Source organism: Colias croceus, chromosome 1 (assembly GCF_905220415.1).
Source record: "Colias croceus chromosome 1, ilColCroc2.1".
NCBI classification, from domain to species: domain Eukaryota; kingdom Metazoa; phylum Arthropoda; class Insecta; order Lepidoptera; family Pieridae; genus Colias; species Colias croceus.
The window spans coordinates 7,819,623-7,844,281 of NC_059537.1; the positions used below are offsets into that span (position 1 = coordinate 7,819,623).

Genomic DNA, 24,659 nt, shown 5'->3' on the forward strand with positions numbered 1-24,659 from the left:
TCGTAAATTATTTCTTTATGTTATTCGAGGTCTACTTAATCCGGAATTACGAAATTTTGTTAACTTGTTTGAAAAGAAAAGGGGATTACAAGACGAGAGGGTCAGGTTGAAAGCAGGTCCGAATAAAGAAACGTGCGAATTTGACGAAGTGCTAAGTTGCGTTTTGTCGACGAAAAATAAATTGACTTCTATCAAAAGCTTCATTTTAAATTTCATGACTAACTGAAGAACTTGTGTAGCGGTTTATTATACGCATGAGTTACTAAACAGAATGTCGACTGCCTACTTATTTAAACAATAACATGAGGTAGGAAAAGAGTCTTCGTTCTTTACCGTCCCCTGTTTTTCTTTAGTAATAAAGAAGAAATTTTTCTTTAAATGTTGCTATAAGCTATGTAGAATGGTTCTATCAAAACAAAAACCAAACTGTATCTGCAATTCTACTTATTCAAGGGCGCGGTAGATAATATGAAAGATTGCTACTAATATATTATCTTATATCTTCACATGCCGAGTGTGGAAAATACATATCTTTTTTTTAAACAATATTGTAATTTTACGTAATAACTTTAGATTTTATTGTATAAAATTTGTAGAAATGAACAAATTGTATTAGTAATTAACGTGCTTCTTTAAAAGTCAGAGAGAACTAAATTTATATTCCACCACAACCCGTATGGTGAATTTAAAATAGCAGTAAAAGAACGCAACGGTTGTAAGAAGTTTTAATATCTATTCCGATTAGATTCAGTGTCAGAAAGGAACTTAGATAGCGTCGGCGGCGTTGGAAGGAAATATAAGATGGATCGGGCTTCGAATACAAATATGGGAAGATAGGGAAATCGGATTTACCAGTAGTCCCAGACGTGTCGTATTATCGGACTCTTATTTTCATATGGGGTGTATCATGTTTAATAAGATTAATACAACCTGTTTGTAGCTACATGACTGTACGTTATTTTATTATATGCAAGATATCATTTTAAAATATTGTTGTTAGTACTTATTTTGATTGTAGACAATTTTACTGTTCTCTGTTAAACCTATCTAAGTGCTCTGACAAAAAAAATATTTTTTCTTAGTAAGAGCACACAATGTGCAACTGTTACATTAATGTACCCACTAAATATCAAAGTTAAACATGTAACCAACTCTTGTAAGCAAGTAGATTACCCATCTGTGTAAACATAATCGCGTATTTGATAGGCGGAAGTGTAATTCAGAAAGTGAAAATTGTTTAATGTAGTAGTCATTTGTGTGCAAAAGCTTGCGGCCGGCACCGGCGCGGCCGCGGCGGAGGCGCCTCGGTGGGATTGTTCTCTCATTAATTAAATCTCGCCGGCGACGACGCGGTTTCAAACCGACCGCCTCTTAATTATTGTTCCGGCTCTTAACATCTGTCTTAACGTCACTTTCCATTTAATTCAAAAATTCTTTAGCCAGACTATGGCATGTTAATTCCTTTGGCAATTTATGCTGCCATTGTTTTTCCCTTTTTTGGTTTTACAATAATATGCCATGAATTTCATTACATATATTCGAGGCTACTTTCTTAATAAGTTTCTGCGTTAGAAATGCCTTTCAAAAGTAAGATTTGATTCGTTAAGTAAAGTTGAAACCGTCTACGAGTTTTTAATTCGCTCGCTGGTATACAAATTGGTTTCGAATGATAAAAAAGAAATGCGTTCATTTTCGATCGAACAGACCGAGTTTCGAATACAAATTAAGCCACCGAATTTATTCACTTATATAAATTAAACTTGTCTTTGGTTGGCAATAGATAGTGTTTTCTTATCTACGTTTTTAAGACACTTGAAATTGTTTATTTATTTATTTTTATTTATATACTACAATAATACAATTCATTATAAATTAAATTAAACTAGCGCAAACATAACCTCTTTGTTTCTACAGTATATTGCCTAAAAAATCTTCTGTTGATAAGGATCAAACTGAAGCTGTAAAATCTATGAAAAAAATATTATGACTTGCTTACTACCTAATTAATACATAATTAATTATACCTAGATATTCTATTAACCAAAATCTGAATATTTTTAATCGAAGTTTATTATTGATTATTACAACTTCATAATAGAAAACTTTAAAAAGACGAGGGCATTTCGGTTAGTACAAAAGGTCGGAGCAGTGAGGACGAAAAGTTTTAATATCCCTCCGATTAGATTCACCCGCAACCACGACGAAGGTAAGGCCGAGGGACTGTAGGAAAATATTTTGCCATTCAAATGGGCATAAGATTATTTGAAGATATATCGACTTTATAGATACCAATGTATGTTGCTACATTTTTCTGAGATTTAATTTATTCGTATTTTAGAAAACAATGCGTATTTTTGTACAAATTACTTTTTAAAAAAACAGAATATCGTTCAAAAAGTTGTGACGTCTACTCTGGTGTCAATATCATAAAGTTGTAAAAATCAAAAAGGAAATGAATTTAAAAATTACGCTAAGAATATTATTCGGTTGTCCAACCGCGTCGATATTGCTCGAGGGTGCGTTGAGTTGACGAAATGGGGAAGACTAAATCCATATTCGATCGAGATCCGCACTGAGCCGATCTGACAAGCTGCCGATCTGTTTTGCATTTATATAAATATCACCCACCTTTCTATACTTATACGATCTTCGTATAGATAGATCTATTGTGTCGTGGTCTCATTGGGCCGCTCGGTGGTCAATGGGTTAATTGTAATTTGCCATCTGAAAACGACGTTACAGTGAAAGTCTACTAATCCATTAATGCCTGCGACTAAATCTAGAGGTCTAAATAAATAAAAAGACTGGCAATAAAATACAATTGATCAATCAAATCTCATAACCACTCAACTAAGCTGAACTTAAATCAATTTTATAAAACCCAATAACCAACTACTTCTTTAACTAGTATATTATTATGAGCATAGATCCTAAATTGTTGATGTGATAAATCTATTCACAATTATTTATGATAGCTCATAGCTATAATTTAAAGTGTAGGTACCAACCGTTATAACAACAAAAGATTAGGTAACGTAAAACAATTTACAGTAGCCGTTGACAATGATTTCATTAATTCCAATAATACGGTGTTTGTTAGTATTTAGCCACCGGTTACGCGATTGCGGTAATGCTGACAGCGCGGAGAGGGCGGGGAACGGCCTGGACCTTCATCAAGTGGTTGACTGCTATTAGGGTGTGCAATTGTTCCGCTGCGTTACATTCCACTGCTTACACACTGTATATTCCACTTTCTGATTTTCCCCAAGCACACACTTAACTCCTAAATCAAATGTTTGAGTGTTTACCAAGCTTTGTAACACTGCTCGTTATATTTTTAAACATTACCTATATTTTCTAAGTAGAAAAATAATAAATATTTATTCATAAAATTTTGTTTATGAAGAAATCGTTTACAATCTTCATTTTATTTAGTCATACTCCGCATACCCAAAGGTATTTAAATTAAAATGTTTCGAATTCTAAGCTTCTCTTTCATTCCACATCAAAGAATAAAAACTGTTTATATAAGAGGTGTAATTACAAAATCCCTCGTGTACCCAATTTCCCAATGTTTTCGCGCGGCATGCGAGTAGGTACGTGCTGTAAAAATAATTCGACGTTCCTCCGGGATCGTTTGTAAAACGTCACGCGTAAAACATATTATAAAGCCAATAAAACGTGTTTACAAGGGTGAGTAGAGCCGCCGTTCCCGGGCGGGCGTTCCGTTGCCGCGCGATATCCGTAAACATTTTAGCGCTGCAATAAATTTAACATTATCCTACTCACAAGACATTCTGTTTTCTTCCATTCCGGGATTCTGTTGGTTAGCGGCTGTAATCTCGACAGACTCGGATTTTCTGCTCTTTGAATTAAGGATTATACTATTATGTGGGTATCGTATATTTTATCTGCCCTCAGCTTAATTTATCCAAGCTAGCACTTTCGCAAGTTGAATTCTTTTGCATTCTTTTCTTAAATATTAAAGTTCTAAAGGTACCTACTTTTAGTCCTCAGCTTGATTTATTAATAATATATGTATGTGACACAAATTGATAAATTAATTATCATCATATTAAATATAAATGAGGATTTCTTGAAATAATCATTTTTAAATTATCAATTTCCAATTAATTTTAACGAGCATATTATATCAATGACAATTCCGATGTACAATACGGAAAGCTTACAATATCAATGCAACATAGCATACACTAACATAATACATTAATCAGGGTAAATCTACACTGCACTACCCTTTGCAACTCCGATCCACTTTTCTACGGATGCGAGATTAAAGGGGAGAGTAACAAAATGAGAAATGGAACGATTTCAGAACGCATTGTTGGATGGCCGGCCGTTGTAGGATTTATGACAAAGAACAGCCGGATGATTCAATCAGGCCAGTTCTTTAGTTTGTTACATTCATGTTACAGTTGCTATCCATGAGTCTTATTGTGACTAGCTTGTTGCCTTTTACACGATTTGTTCGTTTTGTAAGGAAACGCTATCGGGTTCATTGATACTGAAAGAAAACAAATCGTACATGTATGAAAGGATTGACCCGATAGTTTCTATTGTGAAACATACTGTGACCTATTAAAGTTATTAACCTGTCAAATATTAATACATTGATATACACTATACAGTACATTATAATTTGTTTATTTGCACATATGCAACATACTTAAGAGAAATTTCCAAAGAAATATCATTTATGTAAGCCATAATCAAAGGCAGCTTAATTGTAAAACTTGTTCGTGTAATATCGAATACATTACGCGGGACAACTTCCACTGGCAGTTTGAAAACATTAAGACAATGCGATTGTAAAAAGGGCGAACTTTCAACAAATAGGTATTCAGTACAGGAGTGTAATTTACAATTTAAATATTCTTAATGTCTCCAAGTTGTCGCCACGAAAGGCGATAGAGGGTGTTGGGGAGGCTGGTGCTCAGAGACTTCCACTACATCAATCACCCGTGGACCCTGCGCCTGAACATTTCTAATTATTCGCTACGCTTTGAGACACGAAAAGCTTAGCATTGATATATTCATATTCGAATATTTGACTTTTATTTTGTTACGACCGCGACCTTCATAGAAGCTCGACGTGACCGATAGTGGCTTATTGCGAATCTTTTATTACAACTTTAGCGATCAGCTAACGTAATTTCAAAATGATCTAAGGATGAACATTTAATAGTAAACGGGCTTGTTTTTAATCAATTTAAACTGATACTAAAGGTGGATTTATAATTGAACAAAAAACTTTATTTACGACAATCAAGACGACATTACTAAATAAATAGACAGTATCTAAAGATAAATACCATAAAAACCTTCATATACGGTTTTTATTCTACAATAATAAAATGACGTACCATACAGTTGATTTCAAGTTATTGCTCTGCATATTTTCCCGAAGAGTGTTTGCTTACAAATGTCTCCTGAGAAAAGAGACTCGTCTCAAGGACCACTTGCTTGGAGAGTCCTTCACAAGCTGACAAGCTCTGTCTAATCTACACAGCTTAATGCCCTTCTCATCGACACCTTAAAAATATATTATTATTTATATAATTTTCATGGGTAAGTTTAATTCATCTTGAGTATATTAGAGCGCAAATATAAAAATGTCTACGTAGAAAAATTAAATCCAAAATTTTCAAATTAAAAATACATAAAAACATAAGTCAATCAAAAATACTAATTGCTATATTTGTTTGTGATGCATGACGAATATTTGTGATTTTGATATAATTAAAAAGGCACACTCGATAAAACTGCGAGAGCACAATTGTTACGATGCGAACAACGTGTTTATGAAAAATCAGTTTCATAGGCACTTTCATGTCGGAAAGCTTTTTATATTCTTCTTCAATTAATTCATCATTGTAACGAAAACTTATATAAATGGTATGTCAACTTACGGTTATTAATTAATATAAATGTACGCTTACATTTTAAATTAGTTGAGGGGAATGTATTTTTTTTATTTTTAAAGACTGAAGAGGTTTTTGTCGATTTTCACACATACTTGTCATCGCTGAATATTTGTATTCAAGCGTCGCAAAACAGGCGTTATGAATACCTATAGCGTGCTAGTATTATCAGCGTGTTGGGTAATGTATTCAAATATGTATCAAGCTCCATCCGCACCATGTTGTCGTTGTTATTTTATTTCATACGCGTGACGCCACACCAGCATCTTTTTTTACTATACATGAAAATAATGTGACAACATAATTTATACACTTTTTCTGTATTCTTTTATACATTATATACTGTTGAATATTGTAAAATAGGTACTATGATGGTATATATGGTGTAATAATTATATGTTGGTTTTATAAACATAAACAATATAGAGATCTACAATGCGCTCGCGCACGTAGAGAGAAAAATTGCTTCGCATAGACACCCCCTGTCGCCACTCCCGGCGTCGAACGGATATTGATTACTTGTCTGTAAGGAATACAAATGTATCAGGAAACTGTGTTCTAGCGTTCCTTTGAGTGCCATCCCTCGCGCTGACACCTAACATTAAACTTCATACAGACACTTATGTTTCATCTTCCACAGCTTCATATATGTACAACGACATGTAAGAAAATTTTTACTTTTAGAAATATGCTTTTGAAATTCTTTATTAAAATTATCCGGAAATCCGTTATTTAATTTGTAAGCAAACGGTTTTAGATGGCCGGTTATAGCACGAGCAATGAGAGCCCGCGGCAGCTAACTAACAGGTGCACGCTGGCAAAGAAAAATGAAATAACGCAAAAAGGAGAAGTCGTGGCGGGTGAGGGAGGTGCAGAAATCGTCGGGGTGGTTCTTTTCTACGAAAAGCCAGTTTCCTTTAGTGGAAACAGATAACGATCCGCTGCCGACGACAGAATACGTAACTGCACTAAGCATAGATCTACATACTAGTGGCATGACTGCTTATCAAAGATATATCTAACACAACAGATTTTCTCGGTAAAACGAATGTGCCCAGACAGCGTATTCATTGTAAAAGATCTCTTGTTCGCATCTATGAAAGCTGCGACTAACTGAAAAAACAAGTTATTGCTACTTAATGTAACTTCCATTGTTATTAATGTAACCTCAAATCGTTAACAAACATTCAGTTGAAATATAAAGAGATTTTTTAACAATCTTGTTTAGTTTGCATGTTTCATGAATTTGTTTGAAATGAACATACAGCGTTATTTATACTGTGCCGCTTGCTCCGAGAACGTGCGCTCGGCTCGTGACCTGCATTGTACAAACACTGAAAGAAGTATGCTCACTTCATGTCGCTATTTAACTAATTAAAAAACATTGGTTTATATCAACATAATGATAGTGGCAGGAATTAAGATTCGGCACTTTTTCTTTTAATATCAGTCTTAATATTTGTTTACCAATTGAAAAGGAAATAAAGTTATCGATAATAGAATTGGAGTTTTAACACAGATTTTAATATATTATTTCTATCTAAAGAATAATGTACCTAATATCTCAAATCTTAGGAGTCAGCTCTATTTACTTACCATAAAAATTATATATTTTTTTCTTCTAATGATCGAGGTAACATGACACAGACATGATAAAGATAACATGACACAGATAATTTTAGTATGAAATAATATGGCGGCACTCTAATGAAAAGGTTACGTTAAATTATGAATAAAATATTAAAAAATGTAAAATTCAGGTAGATTTTAGCAACAATAAAAGTATGCAATTGTAATAATATGTAAGAGCGCAGTGTTCGCTAATAGGCATCATTACCATTCAAAGTCGGTAGGTGTGGTTTTCCGCCCAACCGCCTTGTGAATATGCAAAGTGAACTACGTTAAATATCGGACAGCCGTATTGTGCTTAAATGTCTACTTTAAAAGACAATTCCAAATGAGATGTAAAAATAATTCGTTTCTTATTGTGTTTTTAAAAATTTCTTGATTAAGATTTATAAGCTTTCGATCCCAAAAGCTTTCTGTACTTATATAAGCTTTTATTTTTTATTTTCGCATAACCTAACTTTAACTTTATTGAAATAAATACATTGATTCTTTACCATCCTTAACGGTTACAGTACAAAAAAAAAACATATTATTGCATATTATAAATAGTTTATTAATAATATTGGATAGGGGAAATTATCTGTTCAATACTATTTGTGTTATCTGTATACAATTTATTTGTGTTACCGAATAAAAAGTACCCAGAACATATTATTGTGCTAATCCTGTCTATAATTAATCTATCTTTATCCCAAATTTCAAATAGATCCAATCACATGTTATTTCATGAAAGTTTAACAAAAGTTTAACAACATACATAGGTACCTACATACAAACTTTCGCGTTCATAATATTAGTAGGATCAAGGATGTGATATCATTAATCTCAAACTTATGAAACTTATAACTAAGTAAACTACTCTGTCATACGCCAACTCTAAATAAATTCTACATAGGAAGAAAAATATATAGAAAGTAATATTCTTCGGTAAACTGATAAAAAGCGTACGCCGACATGTCACAGCAAAAATAGCTAGGTAAGGCGTCCCTCGCCGTGCGGCATTGTGCCCGAAATGACACATGAAAAGCGTCGAGAGCGTAGCGTTGTTGCCTTCACAAAAGGCTTACAGATGCGCGCACCAGAAGATTTTAATGAGGCAACGACTCTGTGTGATTTTATCGTGTATGCTTTAATGAGAAATAACCAAGCGCATCCTCTTTGACTGCACCCACACGCAGTTACTATCAAGAATGTTACAACGCCTATGTGGAACCGACGTATGCAGAAATTAACACCGTAATACCGCACTGAATAGACTCATCACGATTTGTAACTGTTCACTGTAACATTCTCTGTTTCGAAGTATATTTAAATGAAGCACGACAAGAGGATGCCACCAGTAAAGTCGTTATTTAAAAACAATAAAACGAATTAGAGGTAGCGAGAAAGTTACCGGATCGGGATATACTGGCCAATTCTCATCAATGCAAATCACGTTGTCGACTCGTCAACCCAATTACCAAGAAGTGAATTTAAATAAAGATAAGTATCGCCCTCGAGGAGACAATGCTAATAGGAGGTGGAGGCGTGATAATAGGCTCCGACTGGGGCGGCGGCGCACCGCAGTAGGTGCTTTAATTAGATCTCTCGACTTACGCGCCCGTGAGCTTCAAAACACTTGTTCAATTAGTGATCAGACTTAAGAAATGGTATTATGCAAACGTTGAGTTGCTGAAACGGGTATTTGGCTCTGTAATGTTGTATAAATATTTACCTACATAACTCAATTACAGATATCATTTAAATTGTATTTAATATAACGTATTATTCTTGCTCGTTTAAATATTTAAGATTCATGTTTATAGTTTAAAAATTATCTAAAAAGTATCCACCAAACTCTTATCCAATAGACAAACTAACAAAAAATGTATGTATACATATTATTGTTGTGTTATTATCAGATATAATTTTGCACAACAAAACGCTATAAAGTTTGAATTTATGACTGCCACTCCGCATTGCAATTTCACGCACTGAAAACATTATTTTAGCGTCGGTCACGTAAAACAGCGTAAATACTTTCGCCTGGTGGACAATAACTTTTGTTGTGTTATTACATGTTTTACGTTCCTGTTAATGTGGACCAATAATTACATCAGGCAGATTTTTGTCTTATGCCTCTTAAATATACTATGGTTATTCCAACAAATAACGAGATGAATAAATTTTCAAAAGAACCTTGTGATCGTGTGGTTATTGAGTTATTCAAATAGAGCCCAAGTTGTAAGTATTTATGATTTATTTTTTCACGAAACAGGAAATTGAAATGGCATTTCAGTTAGTATAGGTGACAGCAGGACGATAAGAGGGGCGTGGCGCGCTGTCAACATCTGCTTTCGTACTTCCGTCTAACTGACCGCGACATGACCTCTCGCATCGGACATTTGATACATTTGTCATAATATCATGTTTAATAAGCGAAACGCATATCGTGCGAAGTACAATAATGGGAGATTGTGATATCATAAGATACAGAAATATGTGATATACGATATTTTATGAAATATCAGGTCAGGGTAGTATTGAATTTTATTATATACAATTTCATCTACTGCTTTACTTTTTTATTGAATCAGATCGGATTTTATTATACAATTAAATCATAAACAGTAACTTGTTATATACTCCTTATCTTAACGTAATTGACTTATTATTGATTTAAGTATGTTTAACGATTTTATCGGCAATAACATGGAATACCAATACATAAACCATAGAAATTTGTTACGAAACGTTTTAAAAATATAGTAGGGCACTAAAACAAATAGGTAGTTTTCCACAATCCGTCCACTGAAAGATAATATGTTACTTTATTTCTATTTTCTGTATTCACTCAGGGTTTATGTATCTCGAATAGTCACGTCGCGTCCCGCGAAGGGTGAGGCATACAAATAAGTGAAAGTCCGAAGCGTCCAAACACCCGACGCCATGTTCTTTATCTATGGTTCTCTTAAAAGAATTTGATCGCACAATATGAGAATATTACAAGCAACATCTGTTACAAGGGACGAATAAACTTAAACATCGACAAGAAAAACCGGCGAGGATTTTATTACGGATTGGACTTTACAAGAAAAGTTGTGATTTGACTAACAATAGTAAGATTTGATACGCTTTAGTAATATACTGTGTATTTATAAAAGCACGAACACACAGCACATGTTTTAATTAAAAACCAAAAAGGCTATACCTCCCAAAGAGAGTGTTACGGCGCTTATTACTTACGTTGTATTTGGACTCTTTCCAATAGACTTTTTACGAAACGAAAAGTCGGGTGGTCTGCGTTGAGTAATAAAACCTAGTATTGCTTTGATAACACCGGAAAGCGACTACGGAAAATTTAATCTATCTATTAGATTGTTGTTATGACAAAGAATAAATGTGATATACCAGATCAAATGAATTGGAGCTGAATTTTAACTTTACTAATATGTGAGTTGAGTTGATGTAAATAAATATTAATTTATTATTATTTTATAAAAAGATAGATAGTAAAGATATAAAATATACGTTTCAATTAAATCATACCAAATTTTACATATTAGATGATGTGTCGAAATCCAATACCTTGTCCGATACGAGATCCGACGACCTCATAACAATAAGTTGATTAATAGAATTCCTCATAAGTCATAACTCACATAAAAATGAAACAATATATTTATTGGATATATTGAGTGAGTATCTGTTACAAAAGAATGGCTATCAAGCTACGCAGTACCATTTCTTGGTTTGCTACGGCCTACAAGCGTTACGCTTGCTACGAATAATCATTATAACAATTCATTGGACAATTTAAAGTATAGTCAGGAAAGTAAAGATATTTATTAACTGGACGGGACGGGACGGGACGGGATGAAAACGGGACATACGAGTAAGTTTGTATATTATATTATAAGCTTTTGCTTCATTAAACTTAAATTTGAAACCTAATACAAAACAATATAATTAGACCCCAATTAGTTAGAAAAAAGTTTCGCGACAACACCAACCAAAAAATGTTATAAATAATAATAAGCTATTAGGGAAAAGCTTATTTGTCATTTGCGCATGATGGGCACTATAACGAGAAGTCGGCAGCCACAATCAATTTGCTGCCGCGTAGGGCTGTCAATTTGCGGCTACACCCGCGACTCCGTTCGCGCTGCTGACTTTCGAGTGACCGATACCGATTTGCATAAGGCCCAGCTCTAATATGAGATTATTCGTGAGTTAGGGGCGCCCGACGATGCGGACCTATTCGTTATTAGTTTCGGAATATTTAGTCAGCCCTGTCCCTTTCGTAATTTGTAATACCACGTGTTGTGATTAGTTGTCCCGCTTCCGCAGACACAATTAATAAACTTATTTATGTCTATACACTAATTATTTTCTTTATTTTTGTAATAGCGTATGTAAATGGCAGAGGATATGGATATAATTTTATAATTAAAGTATGAAAAATTACATAAACTATAATTAATTTACAACTAAAGAAACATGTAAAAAATTTATATTTAAAACAGTTGCAGCTTACTATCATAATGAAGACACTGTATCCATGGTAAAATGGCCTATAAATGAAACCATAAATAATATGATGAGCCCGTCTGCAAGTGACTGGAGCGTCTTCTCGTTGGTGACAAAGGGATTACCTTCCTGCACGGCACTGTGGTTTCTTAATTAACCCCTAAATACCCTTGTACGCTTTGAACAGCCACGTACTGAGGAAGATTATTGCTAACCTGCTTAATTTCATCATTTGAATAGATACATGTTCACATGTATTTTTACATATAGATGATAGCTTTTAACGTTGTTTAGATTTAGATAATATAATACGTTATAAAAAATAATAAATAGCATAGGAAACTTTTGTCAATTTTTAAAATAAAGATTATTATCTATTTTATGTTTTGCGAATTGCAATATATAATAAATAATAATTTTATTATAAGATATAAATAATAATTATATTATTTTTGTAAAATCATTTTCAACGTTTGTAATTAATGTCTTAACAAAGTAAAAGATACTTATAATCAATTGTTCTGCTCATCGGGGAAAACACGCGATTAATAGGGTGCGTTATGGATGGTAATGCGCCATTTACATCCGTTGAGTGTGAGCAGTCGGGTAGAAAATGGAGCATCGTGCTTAGAGCTAATACGATCAGGTGAGCAAATACGTAACAGCGCTTTCATCTTCACTCGGCTATGTCTTAGTGCTTGCTCACACATAAATACCTCTAGAATTGCTAATTTGCAATGTTCCCTACGATAATATCATTGTCGTATATTATGCATTACAGAAAATTTAATATTTGCGACGCTCGTTATAAACATTTCCGACGATAGTTTATACGTGACAATGAACATAGCTAATACGTATTGTTCTATTTGTTCGAACCTCAAAAATACTGGATAAAATAAAAGTTGTGGCGGCAGTTTGAACGAGACTGTGATACGTAAACAAGTGGGAACTATCGGCACTGAGCAAGTTTATTCACCAAACAGTGTGGTGCGGTGTCTGTATGCGGAGTTCGTGCCGGGCCAACTCCGTGTCGTCGACTTGTCGCGACTCCCTTCCGACTCCCTCCGCTCAACGAATGACAAATGTTTACTCAGCATATCTCTGGACAAATTTCTCATACCCTCTTTGTATTCCTGACACACTTTATGATTATCATACCGTGACACAGGTATTGATTCGAAAACCGATACCTCACTATCGGAATGAGTTTCGAGGCAATTTGGCAAATATAAGACAAACGCATTTAAAATGGGCCGAGTAGAACAGCAGTCATCTATCTCCAAGCTTGATAAATGACGACATTATTCTTTATCGCCCACTCAATTTGTTTAAAAGCGTTCTACTTTGATAATTTGAGAATTACAAATCGCATCTTTTGACACAAAAATGTCCGCATAACTGAGGCTTTGTCAGCTTGTTGAATGAATCGCTACCTACTGACAAATTGATGCGGTTGGTTTGCATTTGTTCAAGCGGAAAAGCCTGGAGATCGGTGACCAAATTTAACCCGATGTTTATTTTTTGTTTCAGTGGTCGAAGAGCCGGAGTTCACAGATGTCATCCAAAACGTAACGGTACCAGCGGGTCGCAGCGTGCGACTCGCTTGTTCTGTCAAAAACCTAGGCTCATACAAGGTATGTTTGATGATAATTTTTACACTCTTCAACTTTATTTATACACATTTATTAGTATTAGTACAAAAAACAGTTTGAAAATACTGATAATAATTCTACTATCAAAATTAGCATACGAATACGATATTACCGATTTTATAAAACTGCATGCATCTCATTGCCGTAAATATTTTAAATTTCTTCTCATAATTATTTCTAACAATATTAGGTATATGAAACTAATAACTTTAGAATGTTTTATTCGCTTATTTACTCACACTGACTGAAATAAAAGCAGAGATAGTATTCTTACTTCCGTAATAAAGGTTAAAAGGAACCATCACGGTTGCCCTGTATTGACAACAAGAAGCGGATTTTCTCGAAAGCTTCGCCTGTGCCATTAGTTTTTCGCTTTGGTTATAAGATTTGCTATTTGTTTTGCCTTTTTATTTAGAATTATTAACTCACACAAAATATTGCGTTAGTATAAAAATATGTTTCCTTATTTCCATTTACTCAACCGTTTTATTAGAATGTTATTTTTCTCAACATCCAACGAATACGGTACGCAGTCTAATTCACGGTGGAATTTATGACGCGGAAAAAGTAGGAAATTATTTTAATACTACAAGTGGATTGAACTCTATGAAATGGATTGTAGTATCCAAAATTCAAACTCAAAAATAATTAGAGTATGAATATTTTGTTCATTCGCATGGAAATAACAACGGTTACATTTCGGATGGGGATGCTGGGAAGTATGTGCACGTAGCCTGTTCATCGGCATGAAATGTCAGATAGTCAGGAGCACGTATGTGGGTTTGCAATAACATGCCACAACGAGTCGCAGCAATGTTACACTCGCGCCGCATGCGAGTACCGTCTGTTCAAATTCTGGCATATTTCTCGTGCCTTAATATGGGCTCCAACTAAGCTGTTGGAGATGAAATTTGTGTTTGCTTTATTTACCCCCTATTTTGCTCGTGTATATTAAGATGAATCTCTAAAACGTTTCTGAATATTATAAATGTTCTTTCAAAGGTACTTATGGGATTATTTGATATAAAAAAGCTTAATACCTGTTTGACGTCCATTAGTGTTTTATACGTTGGTAGATAAACTGACCTTACATCAATCCGAAAAATATCTTATTGGTTGTAGATCGCTAAGTTGGAGGACCCTCGTCACAAATCCGTAGCCGTAGAGATCTCTAAGTGGGCTTTTAGTAGAAGTAAGCTAAGCCGTCTTGTGCAAGATGTTCACTTATTTCTTGTGTGTGCCATTGCATTACTTAGTGAGCCATCGGTTGGCTGTATTCATTTTGACATCGTACAATAAAGACTTCACTTTATAGAAATCCTGAGGAGATAGAAATAGATATTTTTGTTTTATTTAATCGTACCTATGTTAGTTTTCTGATATTTATAATGAATTAATTAAATATGTATATTTAAATATAGATAGAAGAAGTTCATCCAGATCGTTAATCAAAATGTTTAAAGGTGGTAGATAAAACTTTGAAAGAGGCTCTATCACAAGTTAAATTAACGAAATAAAGATAATAGCGTAAGATGATTCTCCTTAAACGTTTCATAATTAAATCTGTCGTAATATTATTAAACACGTCTACGAATCAACGCCTCCAGCGATGGGGTCCGTCGTTAAGGAGGTTTCGTGGCGCGGTAGAATGGCTAAAGTTCGCAACGAGTCCATTATAAATCAAACGACGCCTTGCAGGCATGTCCTGAGGGCCGCGGCGTCTTCTAAACCACACAAGTTTAACTTTACCCCTTAATGCCCCACAAATTAAGATAAAAAGAAGGGTTCAAATTAAAGGTGCTTTTGATAACAAGTTAATGAACGTCGTTAAACGTTAATTATATTTTTTAAATACTTCATTGATTCTATAATCAGTGTGCTTGAAGTACTCGATACGCGATAAAAATATAGTTGAACGTTTAACACTATAATAATTAGCTTGATTATAATTTCAACATTTCATAAATATTAAATATGTTAAATCTGTTAGGATTATTCAAATGAAGTCTCACATACAAAATAAAAAACGGAACATGTTACAAACTACATTTTGTGCAACTTGTAACAAATGACGTCTCGCTTCAACCCTAACTCGTTTAGGATCCGCAGACGAATTAAATTAGTTCGTGGCTACCGTCCTACCGTCATTTGAAATATCATATTTGCATCTGTCGGCTTCATTGCACACTTTGCTCATTTTGCGTTGAGTGACGTTTTAACTAAAATATGATTTAAAGCAGGAAATAAATTGCGCAGTTGAAATTGATTTTTGTAGTTTGTTTTATACAGCGAGTGTTTTTAGATACTCTATATCTAGAAAGTCTTTAAGATTTTTAATACTTATATTATGTTGCCGACCTATTTATACGGTTTTATATATTATAAACAGTAGATATCGAATACAAGCGTAATAACGGATTGTGTTTTATATTATTTGCAAATAATAACTAATCTAATCTCTAATAACAAGAAAACAAATTGCGGTAAACCAATTTATTAAATCGCGCAAATATATCCCATTTGTAGTTTCTCTCATTAAGCTACAAATTTTATCATCCGAATTCCGAATTAAGTTGGGACGTTAGGAAATATTTGGAAGCGACCCGACCGCCGAGCGATGTTAAACTCCCAAGTTCAACACTCAAAGCTTATCTCTTAACCGCTTGTAAAATTTTGATTTCTCTTTAATTTTATCTTAATGTTCAAACAATAAAACGAAACTTTGATAATAATATTTCTTGATATTGAAACAAGATTATCAAGACGCATCAGGAATATTGTTTGAAATAAATAAACATAAGTAAGATAGTGGTTATTATAAACTTTATTAAATAGTAGGTGTTTGTTTATTAAATGGAAATATAGACACGTAAATTTAAATTTTAAACAATTTATTTTAATACAGTCTAAATAATCAGAAATCATCAATAATCAGAATTAGAATCGGATGCTTCTTTTCTATTCCTAACATGTTTAGGACATTTCAGTTAAGATATTACAATCCCTAAAACATGTTTCAATTTTATTATTCAGTGATATACGTATAATTTTATAACATTTCAATTTGTTGACCAAATCCAATATCGAGTCGGCCTACACAAAGAATATGTAGATTGTAGACATCTGCGTATATCGTAGTTCGACAAACTACGCGCCGCTATTGAAACTAATGTATTCAAAATATTGACATTGCGATAAGGTTGTGCATCAGAGTTCCAACAGGCGGGTTGAGGTTCCTAATTCAATCAGCGAGATGCAGACGGACACCGCTCTGATTAGATTAGACGCTGGCCACAATTAAGCAGATCAGATTTACATCAGCCCCCAGTCCCCACTCAACACTCGACACTTCTGTAGGCAATCATAAACCGTGACTGCATTCACTGCTGTTCCAATTAATCAATTTTAATTTCACTGGTATGAAATACCAGTTTTAGGTCCCAAGCTATTTCGATTTCTGTTTATGAGATAAGAAGAAGTGTCGTAAAAATATTTCCAAATCCGATTATAATTGTCTTATTTTTAAAAACAAAAAACATACTACTACTGGTATATCTTCATATAGCTTCATAGCCGTGGTTTGGTCCGTATTCTGATGCTTAAAATTCACATATTTTTCCAAATACTTATACGGGTATAAAACTTTCCTAACAAAACTTTGTAGAGTCATCTCACTACTTCTCTACAATTTCATCTTTTGTACTAAGAGATTACTTTAATGTTTGTAAATAATTTATAAAATTAAGCCGTGTTTAATAACTCTGAAGGTTCAGGTTACGGCGGAAAGTCAGGTCGTCGTCATTAGAGGGGATACTGTCCCATTGCATAATAAAATGGGCAAAGTTTCCTCAAGTCCATTATAAATTAGACAGAAGCTGAGAGCCGTATCATTTAAGATAGGTAAGATGTGACCCGGCACGAATTTAAGCTAACAAACTTCGCTTAGGTACATAACCGCGGCAATCTTGATAAAAAGAACTATCCATGACTCAAACTTAGGGCTGGATTAAAGAGGAGGTGGTTCTTCAACTTTTCAGTATTCCCACTATATTATTGTATTATTACTTTCGGTTTTAAAAAAATAACATATCTCTTATTCATTAACTTAATTAGCTTTCAATAAATAAAAAAATACTTAGTGCATAAATGCTCATGGAAGATCGGATGCCCTTTGTAAATTATTTATTGAAAAATTCGTAGCGTCGAAAAGTTCTCGGTAACCTTTTTCTAAAATCAGTTTAAACTTCTGCGTAGAAACTGGAAATTAAAAGTGGTATTTGTTTCAAACACAATAATCCCCGAGAAATGCATTTTATGCGGTTAATGCTGTGGAAATTGGCGCAAAGAGGGGCGGCGATGGCAGCTCTATGCAATTACGCAGATGCCGCGCTCGACGCCCGCACCAACGCGCGACATCTAATGGCGTACCATAAGCGTTCAATTTCGGTGGCTATTAATTCTTTTATTTGTTTAGCCATCACTACGAGTTTTGCGTTCATATTGGTATTCATAACAAATATTATAATAGTTGGTATTTTGTTTAATATTTTCTTAGTTTCAATAAAATTGTTCATTGAATAAGTGTGTAACGCTTCCTCAATGAACAATTTACCTAACTAACCTACTTTATAGTATTCATTAATAAAAATGTTTGTGCTATTAAAACACATTTCATACAAATAGATACCGGAATATTAAATATGAAAGAAAACTGTAAATAAGTGTAATTTTAAATAAAATTAATAACGAGCAAATAGTAAAAATATTTAGTACAACTCAATGTTCAATCGAATTTTACTGTTGCTTGCTACTTTTTGTATCTACAAAGAAACGTCGTTTCTTAATTTCCGCTACGTCACTCACAAAATTTAAAAATATAAAACAAAATTGTAGCATTTAAATGTTTGGGTATACCCACTGTGAATATTTTTCATTCAATGTCTATTATGATTATAATTTCGATTTCCGTTGTTAGGTATTTCTTGACGTTCTGTATGCTTTTAATTTTATTTCATGATTTGAGAATATGATATTTGTAATACCTCAGATAAAAGAATAATATACGTAATACCCTTAACTCAGGTAGTTACTGACTTCGTAATTAATAAATATATTCAACTTCAAATAACTTTTAGGTTGCTTGGATGCACTTCGAACAATCGGCTATACTCACTGTGCACAATCACGTGATAACCCGCAACCCCCGAGTGAGCGTCACGCACGACAAGCACAGGACGTGGTTCCTTCACATCTCCGACGTGCGCGAGGAAGATCGCGGACGTTACATGTGTCAAATTAACACAGTTACAGCAAAAACGCAATTCGGCTATCTTCACGTTGTTGGTAAGCTAACATTATCCTACAATTTCTTACTTATCATATAGGATAAATTAGTAATAAATAAAATGAAACAGAAACTCTTTCACTGCAGAATCAGACTTCCTTACAATTTATTCGCTATAAGTTCACATTAATCTTTTGCAGCAGCATACTATTCATAGTTTGCTCCTTCTCCAAATTAGTAAGCTTTTCCATTAACTAATTAGCTCTTATTTACGTTTACTTAAGTTCCATTTATAAATTGGACTGAAAGTTTCCGCCGTAAAACTTTGTATGTTAACTTATCGATGTTTACAGTGCCCCCGTCTATCGACGACTCGTTGAGCTCGAGCGACGTTATCGTCCGAGAGGGCGCCAACGTCACTCTGACCTGTCGCGCTAATGGCTCTCCTAAGCCCACCATCAAGTGGAAACGAGATGACAACTCAAAAATCTCCATTAGTAAAGGCCATTCTGGTTAGATATTCATATCAATTATTTTTTAAACGGCCTGGTATCCCCTGAAAGCAGTGACTAATGTGTAAAATACTTTAGTTTCAGAATGGGAAGGTGAAATATTAGAAATGGCAAGAATATCTAGGTTAGATATGGGAGCATATTTATGCATCGCTAGTAATGGTGTACCACCCACTGTCTCTAAGCGAGTCAAAGTTAGTGTCGACTGTAAGTAAACAGAAATAAGTAATATTTTATTCGATGATTGTTAATATTTCAATGATAAATTTTGATAATTTTTACTTTTAGTCCCACCGATGTTATGGATACCACATCAGCTTGTCGGTGCACCGCTTTATTACAATGTTACGCTAGAATGCTTTACTGAAGCCCATCCAACATCATTAAACTATTGGACTCGTGATGATGGACACATGATACATGAAAGCCCCAAATACCACATGGAAAACACTGTTGGAGTGCCCGCGTATAAGACTCACATGAAACTTCTTATAAGGCATATTGTATCTGACGATTATGGTACTTACAAATGTGTCGCAAAAAATCCGAGAGGAGAGTCGGATGGCACTATAAGATTATACAGTGAGTACAAAATATGAATTAAAGTAGTAATTTCTTTTAATTTTTTATTATATAACTTGATAAAAATTACATAAATTTCGAGATGAAATTTATTTAAAGTTCTAATTGATTTTTATTCATCATCATATAGCATCTTCACCACCAACTACGACTCCGGACCCAAGAGCCATAACAGTACCACCGCCCTCGAAACCACCCCGACGAGATACTCCTAGCACAGATAAAGGTACAATATTTAATAAAATACCACTTTGTTTACCCTATTAACACAAAAAGAAAAGCGAAATATTCAAAATAAATGGCTTACCCTTATTCTTATATATGCGAAGTCTCGTAAAATGTATAGTCTATACTGCGAAAAACATGCTGACTAAGAAAACAAAGATAATCTAGACAAATGTACCAGTCATTTGTAGTTATATATCCAATAAAATAGACAGCGTTCTTTCAAGAGATATAAACAAGTTCAGAAAAAAATGTTTTTATACAACCTTAATTGTTTGATGGATACAGGTTATTATGATGTCATTGATTTTTAATATTAAAACAGTAAATGTATACAAACAAGATTTTACACTGGTGATTCTGTTGATTAAGAGATGATATACCTTTATAGCCGCATCCCATGAGATCGTTCAGTTTATTTTCATTGTTTGCTGCTGTTTCAGTTATTATTAGTGGTCGTTACATTTGTTTATAGATCATAAACCATTACAACGCTCTGCTTGTCGCCAGTGGGTTGTTAACTGGCTTCAAATGTTATGCTCCTCATAAAGGACGAACAAATCGTTTATAAACAAAGACAATCAATATATGTACTTAATCATATTATGTTTGGATAGTCTGAAGGGTTTTATTAATCATAAGCGAGTTTAAGCTTACCTTGTGGTTAAATACTATCTGATCTTGCTCCTTGTTTATACTAAATTTATCTTCTCTATTTATAAAAATGAATCCCAGTCATGGCATCACACGTGAACAACTGGACCGATTTCGAAGATTCTTTTTTTGGTGTATTTGTTATTGTCAGGAGAAAGATCTAATGAAAGAAAACCTTAAGAATTGGCGCTTAAATAATAGAAATAATTGAATTTAACGGTTACTTAAACATCACGGGTTTGACAATTCGAGCTTAGATAGGACAACGTCTGTCCGGTACAGCTAGTATTTTATATTTATGTTCAATATAACTTCGAAGTACGAGCATAGCACGATATTTGGCGTACGTCATTACTCGGCTGTTATTGGAAAGTTGGGCATTCTCCGGACAAGTCCCTGTTCGCCGGACAACGTCAACATCTTGCGAAACAACCTATTACAACAACCAAGTGTCAGCTTGTGACTTTCCGTTACAAACTTAAGCGATTTTCTCCGTCAAACTCATTAAGTTTTAGATCTCTGTTGAAAATTAATAGTGAATGTTAGGTCGAATTAAATAATACATGCCCATAAAATTGGATATAAATATAATTATTTTAAAAAAATTGTATGAAAGTTGTAGTTCAGTTTGTATTTTATATTTTAAATACATTCACTAGGTATCTAGTACAGGTGCATATATTTTAAAAAAATCTTTATGAATGACACAGATTTTTACTATTTAACTCATATCTTAATGATTTCAAATGACTGATGATTTTAATATTCCCTTAACTAAGTATTAACTTTTATTGTTCATTCCTTCGTCTCACTTCTGCATTGACCTTGTTTAGTTACGGGAAATTAGACAAGGACTTTTCGAAGGCTAAGTTTTGCGGTGTGTTGTTTTTGCGCTGAGTGGCGACGCGGCGCGGATAGGACATCGACCGATGCTTCTGTTTTATTTTTTGCGTCCATTACGAATTTACGGCCCGGCCACTCGACAATATTGCGCAACTTTTCAATAACTGCCGGTCGACCGCTGGCCCGTCTCTCGCTATATTAAATCCTTTCCTTTGCCTAATGAGTTGTCGTTACATCTTTTTCGTTTGGAATAGTTTCACAGCGAAAGTCTAAGGAGAAACTTAATCCAAAATGTAGCTTTATGTCGTTTAAACTTCTCGTTAGTATTAAAATGTTATAACAGATGTTTACACAAACAAAATTGTTATTTTAATTGATCAATAGAAATAGCTGAGCATAAACAACTCATCAAAATTTAATAGCTTCATATGCAGCATTTCACTTATAGGATTATAGCCGTTCTAACTGATAACGTCGATTCTATAACAGCGCTATAAATTTGAAGACGATCATTTATATAATAATGAACATTATAAAACTAAAAGTGTGTCATGTTGACTAGGAACGAAGTATCAATCAAACTTGAACGAGATCGATAAAGGGAAGCAGAAGCCAGACGAGGGAGGCGGGAAGACGCATCTTAACTGGGTGGGAGGTGCATCACAGGTCACGGGTACATGTCCTTTTGTTATTGATACAATAAAAAAGTGTTTCCCGAATTATCTAAACGCAACAATTTTGGTATATAATATTAATCTATAGTCCTCAATTTATATTGTGTTAAATTCATTTTTGATATCATGACGTACATCAGGTTTGTGGTCAAGCAATTAGGTATTTCACACAGTGGTAATAACAAAACAATTAACGATGCGTTTATTGGATTGATTTTATTGAATTATTCCTTTGATACACGCATCCGCTGTTCATTCTAGAGCTAACTACTGTATTATTTAATATAACATTATTATTCACAGATAATGCAGCACGAGCAAGAAAATTTCACCGATGGATTTTTATTTTACTTTGTTTCTCTTCGTTCTTGTAATTTAGGCGTGATACAAATTCGAAAATGAGCCTAGTAATTGATAATCTGTTGAAAATAATTTTATTGTAAATTATATCTCTAAAATGCACTTATGAGCACTTATCTGTAATAATCTAGAGCTTACTGTATATTAGGTATAACTAATATTTGATTTTGCACACTATCTATATTCACCCAAAGCACTCAGCTACTTTTTAATACTAAATATTATTATTTGTAATGCTTCTAAGTTTTGTTAATACAAAAAATACAAATAAAAGAAATTAAGATAGATAAAAAGAAAAAGGAAAACAGGTACTGTAGTTTTAATAAAAGTATTTTAGTTTTATCAAAATGTAAATTTTATCTCAATGAATTAATCACTGTTTATTAGTAGATACATAGATTGTATCGGTCCCGTATTATATAAAAAGACAGTTCCTTGCATTAGTCTATATATTGGGGAAGAAAAGCACCCTTTTGTAAGTTGGCTAAAATTTTCGAATAACATCTTTAATATGATTTATTATAAGTTTACCCTGCTTATGGAGAAATGTAATTTAATTACAGCACTAGTAAAAATATACGTAAAGTGCACTGATGTCAAAGTAGCCATTTTTATATGATAGACTAAGACTGAACGGTGTATAAGATTGGAAATATAGTGTTTCGATTTTTATTTAAATTTGTCAAATTTGTTAAATTATATTTTTTGATAATTGAGTCGTTATTTGAAAAATATAGGAATAACCTATTTTATTTTAAAGATATAATATTATGTTATTAATTATTGTCACTGTAAGTAAAAGTGATGTAAGAAATTTTAAAGGTAAAGCGGTTCGTATTTTTATTTGGAAAGTGTATTTACGACTATTGTAAAAGAGTTCGTATACAATGTGTAGGACAGCGAGGGCATGGAAAATGGGATGTTCTGCCAAGAAAACGGCAAAGCTGGGCATCGTATTGCTACCCGCCACTAGCTACTAGTTTATTGGGATGTAACTTGGTATATATTCTATCTAAGATGTGCTCGTTTGTCACACTAACTAGCACAGTTCTACGACACATATTATTTTACGCTGATAAATGTCGTATAAAATCTTCCGTCAATTAAATTTATATAATCTATCGTTACGTGAGTGTTAACGTTAACCTGTTGCCAAATTGCTAATTATAAGAAAAATGCTGCATAGAAGATATTATTGTAAATATAATATATAAGCCAAACAATGGAGTGTGTTTTTAATGACAGAGTGTATTGATTGTTTACATTGTGTATTGAATGAGATATAAGCCGTTGTAAGTAATCATTCGTGGCTCACACGTAATGACTATAAATGAGTAGTAAATAAAATAAAGCTTGTTTTAAACACAATTGTTTATTTATTCAATATCTTTTATCAACTTCTTTATTTTCATAGTAACACAGTGTAGGTATATTTTTTCTTTATTTAAATAAAACCGGCCAAGTGCGAGTCGGACTCCCGCACCGAGGGTTCCGTATTTAATACCTATTTACTACTTACGTATTTAATACCATAGTTTGGTATGAATTTCAATTTAATACCTCTACGCGTTTATGAGGAAATGGGTAGTAAGTTTAAAATTATTAAAAAAAATATATTATGTGATGTAACTAAAAATTTATGGTTTTCGTAATTTTTCCTTTATCTATGCTATAAGACGTTGCTTCGTACCAAATTTCAAGATTCTGAGTTCACGGGACACCCTGTAGGTTTTGATTCCCTTGCAAGTGTCGAAAATTTGCGGCATAAACGGCTGTATCTTTTGATTGCG

At 33.6% G+C, this 24,659-nt stretch overlaps 1 protein-coding gene across 1 annotated transcript in view; it reads left to right on the forward strand.

The window, feature by feature from the left end:
• The window catches only part of LOC123694845 (lachesin-like), a 54,167-nt gene extending 29,972 nt beyond the window's left edge, over window positions 1-24,195 (forward strand). Inside the window, exons 2-9 of the mRNA XM_045640445.1 lie at window positions 13,614-13,717; window positions 18,871-19,078; window positions 19,373-19,531; window positions 19,610-19,738; window positions 19,820-20,113; window positions 20,244-20,339; window positions 22,398-22,508; window positions 22,813-24,195. Of these exons, the coding sequence (XP_045496401.1) occupies window positions 13,614-13,717; window positions 18,871-19,078; window positions 19,373-19,531; window positions 19,610-19,738; window positions 19,820-20,113; window positions 20,244-20,339; window positions 22,398-22,508; window positions 22,813-22,883 (1,172 nt within the window). The 3' untranslated portion in view covers window positions 22,884-24,195. The remainder of the gene's footprint in view (window positions 1-13,613; window positions 13,718-18,870; window positions 19,079-19,372; window positions 19,532-19,609; window positions 19,739-19,819; window positions 20,114-20,243; window positions 20,340-22,397; window positions 22,509-22,812) is intronic.
• The last annotated feature ends 464 nt before the right edge of the window (window positions 24,196-24,659 follow it).